The sequence below is a fragment of the Gymnodraco acuticeps genome, unplaced genomic scaffold (genome assembly GCF_902827175.1).
Source record: "Gymnodraco acuticeps unplaced genomic scaffold, fGymAcu1.1, whole genome shotgun sequence".
NCBI classification, from domain to species: domain Eukaryota; kingdom Metazoa; phylum Chordata; class Actinopteri; order Perciformes; family Bathydraconidae; genus Gymnodraco; species Gymnodraco acuticeps.
This window is the reverse complement of record NW_022989800.1, coordinates 2780537-2788072: the sequence shown is the minus strand read 5'-3', so window position 1 is coordinate 2788072 and position 7536 is coordinate 2780537. Positions and strand designations below refer to the sequence as shown.

The following is a 7536-nucleotide window of genomic DNA, read 5'->3' as shown; positions in this document are numbered from 1 at the left end:
AGTGCTCCATTAGAAGTCCACCATTTACATTTCACTTCAACGACCAATACAAAAGTATAACTCAAAATGTATTTCACTTTCAAAAGTCATATATTTATTTTTTGTCTTTGTATTGTTTTATTATTATTGTTTATTATTATTTGTATTTATTATTTATTTTAGTTTTGTCCTGTTAGTCTGTACAACACACTCTTACATTTTGGCTACACGGTCTGTTTTGGTTATAATTGTGGTTTAAATATTGTACCCCTTCAAGGGAAGATCATCTATGTATGGCTAGTAGCTTTGAAGTGTTCAATCTAACCTATCGATGTACCAAATATCTTTTCAAAGAAAGAAAAAGAAACTTTGAAAAGTACTTTTTACAGTAGATATTGTAACATATTATTATTAATATTGATGCAGTAATGTATAAACATTATTTAAATGTTTAAACATATGTAGCCGGCCAAGATGATTGCTAATTTGCACTGTTGTGGATTTTCAAATTCTATGATAAAAAACGTTTGGTTGTCGTAACTGTATACGGTAAAAATGTTTCTATAAAAGTATATTTGTTAGGGTTATTACGGGTTAACGTCAGATTTTTATTCCACGTTTTACAGTGTAAACTGAAGTTTATACCATTGTAATAAATCCTGTTGTGCCATAAAATGAACATACAATTATCATACATATTATATTTAAATAGCTTAAGATAATAGATTAATATAAAGGAGTAAAACTTTGAATATTGTACCCCAAAAGGCACTGGATTGGAAGGTATTAATGTTTATCAAAATACTCCAAGATTATTTTACTTAAAAAGTTCAGGAAATGATCGCATTCTGTTCATCTTTTTCTCTGAATGTGATGGAAATGAATGTTTTTGTGTTTCTGTGTTTTTACAGTAAACAGTCCCTCTTCTCACATCCATCCTCCTATTACAAAATACAATGTCGGCAGATGGGAAGGACCGACAGACAAATTATTCTGTCTGCCTCATTTTTCTCGGACCACCACACAGATCAATTATTTATCTCACATGCGCTTCCAAGTACAAAAGGAACATTAATGCATCCCACATACTGTGATTCCTTAGGACCCTCATAGTGGTGTATAAATGTGAATTTAATATTTCACCTGTTCACAAACTGCTCTCTAATCTCTGAGCAGTAATCTGTACACCATCATGGTCCATATTGTCAGAGCCATAATCCCCTGATGTGCTTCTAAAGGCTCTCAGGTTATGGGCCACACTTCCACTTCTGTTGCCTCGGGCTAATCTCAGATTATCTTTATTTTCACATGCAGATCAGTGAAAGGCACTTCCTTATGTCTTATGTCATTCAATAAAACCTTAAGGACCTGATGCCAAGGGGCTTCCAAACATTCTATCAAATGTATAAATAAATGTATTATTAAGTTGTAATTATTTTGGACACACATGACAGCTTAATGTAACAATGATATATGATCAATTGTATTAACATTCCCTTCAATAAATGTTACATTTTAGAACTTTTAAAATACTGAATTATGAAAATGTAAATAATGAACAAAAATAATAATTAAAACTTTCATTTTATTTTCTCTAGTTGACTATTCTTATTATTTTCTCTACTTTATTACATTTCTTCTTCACTATAATACATATATAAACATAGTAGGAGTGCTTAAACTGCATTATATGTAAGCAATTGTAGTTTTTTGTTAAATCTTGCAATAAAAATAAATAATTTGTTTATGTTTTTATTGTTATACAATAAGGTTGGAACATTTCAATCCCTTCTTTGACAAAGTAAAGTGAATTTTAAGAACAAATCAAAATAGCCTTGGTGTTTTTTTAATTTGCCAATTTAGAAGCATTGATATAGATTTCATTTAATAGCTAATAGCTGACATTAATTGTATTACATCATTTGTTGATATTCTGTTTAATTAAAAAAAACTAATAAAGATTTAAATCATTAATAGTCCATTTTAAGATTTGTATAGAATAATGCATGTTTAACTGGTAAAAGCCCACACCCTAAGCCCTTTAAAAGTTTGTTTGCACAATCAGCTGTGGTGAGTTGTGATACCAGATGGTAGATTTAGGTGTTTGTGACACATGGCCCTGAGTGAAGCCAGAGAGCCCAGCCCAAGATAATTGGAATTTCATTAAGGTTTTGTTTGTGTGTGTGTGTGTGTGTGTGTGTGTGTGTGTGTGTGTGTGTGTGTGTGTGTGTGTGTGTGTGTGTGTGTGTGTGTGTGTGTGTGTGTGTGTGCGTACTGAATGTGCATATATGTGCTTGTGTGTGTGTGTGTGTTGGTGTGTGTGTGCTGAGAGATGGTTATGAGTCTGCATGGGTGTGTTCCTCTATATGCAATATTAAGGATGGAAGGGGGTGGGGGGGGGGGACTCCACCTGCTGCCACCTGTTCATCAGCTCCATCTTATAAAAGCTGCTCCCTCTCTAGTCTCCAGGACCACAGACACCTTGGACTCTGCAGCCTGTCCACTATCTGGAGTTACACACATCTGAAAGGACACATTGAGGAGACCTGAAGTTGAAACTGGACACTAATACAACTTTGATTCTTCAACCAGAAACCATGAAGTCTAGGAGACCCAGCTGCACCGACTCCGGATCCGTGTCCTCGGAGGTAGACCCCCAGAGCCCGGAGAAGTACGAGACCTCCACGAAGCGACGGATGGCTGCCAATGCCAGAGAGAGGAAGAGGATGGAGGGTTTGAACACAGCCTTCGACCGCTTGCGTAAAGTGGTCCCCCAGTGGGGCGAGGACAAGACGCTATCCAAGTATGAAACCCTGCAGATGGCCCTCAGCTACATCCTGGCCCTCAACCGGATCCTGACAGACCCCAGGAGACACAACGCTCCTCAAAGGCAGTGGCGGGACCTGCAGTTGGACTGTGTGCAGCCTGAGAACTACGCCTGCCTCAGAAGGTACGACTCTCCCGCTGAGCAGGACTACATCTCGTCCTTCTCCTATCAGTTCGATGGACATCAGCTCCACGCATAAACTACTGCCATTCGGCACACGACCAGTCATGTTGTTGGATGTGAGTGACAATGTGAAAAAGTCTCCTTCAATCAAGGAGACAGTAAATACATTTGTATTGCATTATTTTGTATTTATCTAGTTTTTGTATGATCAGAAGGAATTCTATTTCAGTCTTATTTATTTTTGTTAGAATAAACCCAGCAATGTTGAGCATTTTTTTGTTCAAGTTATAGAAATGACAGAAGTGTAGTGTCATTATAATGCCCATGAGCTTGTACTGAAGATACAGGAAGAGGGCATTTTTTATCAGTTTTTTTGATACAGCCCTAAAAATGTTGTGCAATGTTCAATGGATTCTGAGAAAATCATTGTGGTCTAAGTTGCATTGTTAAAGTCAATATGTAACTATTTTGTCAAAGTGTAAGTACGTGATTGTAGAGTTAAAAATTGATGTTATTTTTCACATGCAGACTTCTATTTTGTTGAAATATAGTTTTTTGATCAAAAATAAAAAACATATTTTGTATGAAAAATAATTTCTCGTGTTCTCTTTTGAATATAATTTGTCCTAAGTGGAATCATCCCATTCAATTTCTGTGGAGTCAACTGTACGTAATTACTTAACATGCTATAAGCCAGTTTATAGAAAGCAAATTTCCAATATTCCATATTTTCCTTGCATCATTAAAAACCTTTATATCTGCAAAATATAAACCTGACACACTAAAAATCCTAATAGTTCTATTTACTGAATATGCATCCTTCTCTAATTGCAATCAAATATTGCTTTTATTATGAGAGAGCTCTGGCATTTAACCCCCATAATATCACATTGTGTGATAATACAACCTAAAAACACGGGTTGTCAAGGAGGAAAACTCATTTACAGCACATCCTTTGTGTTGTGGGTGTCAAGAGTAATGGCAGGTCATGTCTGCTCTCTGCCTCGCTCCGCACCCCGGGGAATAAATCAACCTTTTGTCCTGAGCTCCTGCACTCTGAGATAACACTGTTTTACGTCAATGGGGAACCAAAATAAAACATCTAAAATAGGGGTTGACAAGTACAACCATATTGCATTTTCAAATGTTCTCTACGACATATTGGATTTTAAAAGTATCAAACTTATGTACGTGGGCAAGCCAATGTAAGCAGAGCTGCACCAGGCTGCCATACGATCGCCCATTGTTGGAGACACGGCTACAGTTTTAAATGGCAATCATCAGCCGCTGAAAAGTGATTGTTATGAATTTGAAAAAGTTTGAATGGTGGCACAAGCCGCAGCAGATTAAGGAAGCCTGTGTGCCAGATCCTGCCCCGGCTTCAGAGGGGGGGCAGAAATTAAACTCTATTGTGTGGTAATGGCTGTGTGTAACCGCTCTGTTCACAGCCGCTGGAGCATGAACGGCCATAGCTGGACCCAAACTCTATCTGCATTAAGGATACGCCATATGCATTATATCCTAATATTAATAATATTGGGAATAGCTTTTGTTTTTAGATCACCTTATTATCTATTCTGTCTGGTTTAATGCCTCTAACTGCATAAAATAGAAAGATAAGAATATACAGTGGGGCAAAAAAGTATTTAGTCAGCCACCAATTGTGCAAGTTCTCTCACTTAAAAAGATGAGAGAGGCCTGTAATTTTCATCCTAGGTATACCTCAACTATGAGAGACAAAATGAGGGAAAAAAATCCAGAAAATCACATTGTCTGATTTTGAAAGAATTTATTTGCAAATTTGGAAAATAAGTATTTGGTCAATAACAAAAGTTCATCTCAATACTTTGTTATATACCCTTTGTTGGCAATGACAGAGGTCAAACGTTTTCTGTAAGTCTTCACAAGGTTTTCACACACTGTTGCTGGTATTTTGGCCCATTCCTCCATGCAGATCTCCTCTCGAGCAGTGATGTTTTGGGGCTGTCGCTGGGCAACACGGACTTTCAACTCCCTCCAAAGATTTTCTATGGGGTTGAGATCTGGAGACTGGCTAGGCCACTCCAGGACCTTGAAATGCTTCTTACGAAGCCACTCCTTTGTTGCCCGGGCGGTGTGTTTGGGATCATTGTCATGCTGAAAGACCCAGCCACGTTTCATCTTCAATGCCTTTGCTGATGGAAGGAGGTTGTCACTCAAAATCTCACGATACATGGCCCCATTCATTCTTTCCTTTACACGGATCAGTCGTCCTGGTCCCTTTGCAGAAAAACAGCCCCAAAGCATGATGTTTCCACCCCCATGTTTCACAGTAGGTATGGTGTTCTTTGGATGCAACTCAGCAATCTTTCTCCTCCAAACACGTCTAGTTGAGTTTTTACCAAAAAGTTCTATTTTGGTTTCATCTGATCATATGACATTCTCCCAATCCTCTTCTGGATCATCTAAATGCTCTCTAGCAAACTTCAGACGGGCCTGGACATGTACTGGCTTAAGCAGGGGGACACGTCTGGCACTGCAGGATTTGAGTCCCTGGCGGCGTAGTGTGTTACTGATGGTAGCCTTTGTTACTTTGGTCCCAGCTCTCTGCAGGTCATTGACTAGGTCCCCCCGTTTGGTTCTGGGATTTTTGCTCACCGTTCTTGTGATCATTTTGACCCCACGGGGTGAGATCTTGCGTGGAGCTCCAGATCGAGGGAGATTATCAGTAGGGCTGAACGATTAATCGATTTTAAATCGAAATCGCGATTTTAAATGATGCGATTATCAAATCGCAAAGCCTGCGATTTTTTTTAACATATTCTTTTTGTTTTTACAATTTTTTTATTGTGTGTCAGTCATCCACACCAGAAGTAGCCCATGATAGAAGGTGATAGACAGATTGATCCAATCACCTGCCAAGTGCTTTTGAAAGTGCCTGCCCTTTCCAAATGGCTTCCAATGGAGCTTTCCTAGATGGTTTCTGAGTCAGGTCAGTAATGCTCCATCACATGTTTCTATTACAGGGTGAATCTTAAACTGAAGCTTGACTTTAAAGCAACCCAACGGAAGTTTCATGTAACTTTAGTTTTTTCACCCGTAGCTCGGGCTGCGGGGGTGCTAGAGACGGGAGCACGTTGATACGACCTTCCTAGCCGGAGTTATGGCCATATTTTACAATAAACTTCGGTTGGGTCGCTTAAAAACAAATATCGCAATTCGAATCGCAATCGCAATATTTGTCAGAAAAATCGCAATTAGATTTTTTCCCAAAATCGTGCAGCCCTAATTATCAGTGGTCTTGTATGTCTTCCATTTTCTAATAATTGCTCCCACAGTTGATTTCTTCACACCAATCTGCTTATCTATTGCAGATTCAGTCTTCCCAGCCTGGTGCAGGTCTACAATTTTGTTTCTGGTGTCCTTTGACAGCTCTTTGGTCTTGGTCATAGTGGAGTTTGGAGTGTGACTGTTTGAGGTTGTGGACAGGTGTATTTTATACTGATAACGAGTTCAAACAGGTGCCATTAATACAGTTAACGAGTGGAGGACAGAGGAGGCTCTTAAAGAAGAAGTTACAGGTCTGTGAGAGCCAGAAATCTTGTTTGTTTGTAGGTGACCAAATACTTATTTTACCGAGGAATTTACCAATTAATTCATTAAAAATCCTACAATGTGAGTTCCTGGATTATTTCCCCCCATTCTGTCTCTCATAGTTGAAGTGTACCTAGGATGAAAATTACAGGCCTCTCTCATCTTTTTAAGTGGGAGAACTTGCACAATTGGTGGCTGTCTAAATACTTTTTTGCCCCACTGTACATAGAAAAACTAATTAGAGATGACATACATTATATAGCTAAAGTATTAATTAGTTAATCTGTTTAACACATTGTTGACAACACTTAATGCATATTGTCTACGTGTTGCTTGGGGATTGTTTGAAGAAGAGAGGCCGAAAACTGATACAGATGGTCATAATGATTCAAACGCCACGGCAAATGTTTGCATACTTAATAAACGCTTCCTGACAGTTGGCCCGTTGGAAATCAATAGATGGCAGAGTCAAAAGTGTGTAACGGTAACGAGGCGGTGACACTGCAATTACACTCCTCATTAATTCAGACACAAGCCGCAAACAGTTGGTGACAACAAAAATAATCGAAGTGCAATTAATTGATTTCCTCAATGGGAGCAGGTTATTGGATGAGTTGTTAATCAATAGTGACAACAATGTGCTCAGCATGGAAGTAATTGAGAGGGCAAAACTATTTGAATTGTCTTTTAGCGGCTGAATTATTCCGCCATTATGCAAATTGTGCTCCAGCATATCAATAGGTGAATATAAGGGAAATACAAATCTATAGAATGAATTTCCTTAGTGTTTTTATAATTCAGCTCGTTAGTGCCAGTTTAAAGATGGGTTGTTATCATAGTTTGTACATTTATTGTATTGAACCAAATTGCCTATTGCTAAGATGAAAATGATCAAATCAAATCTAGGTGACTTTGTTTTGGGAAACCTTGCTGTGGTGTCCATGCACAACAGGACACACGCACGTCATTGCTGTGTTTGGTCTCAATCTCAAGGCTACAAAAGCTCCAGAAGCAGCTCCTCCCTCAACAAAGCT

At 38.4% G+C, this 7536-nt stretch overlaps 1 protein-coding gene across 1 annotated transcript; it reads left to right on the top strand.

Annotated features, from left to right (window-relative positions):
• Positions 1-2576: 2576 nt before the first annotated feature.
• Positions 2577-3005, top strand: atoh7 (atonal bHLH transcription factor 7). Its single transcript, XM_034224750.1, has one exon. It carries the CDS (start codon positions 2577-2579, stop codon positions 3003-3005), a length of 429 nt encoding a protein of 142 aa, XP_034080641.1.
• Positions 3006-7536: the final 4531 nt, after the last annotated feature.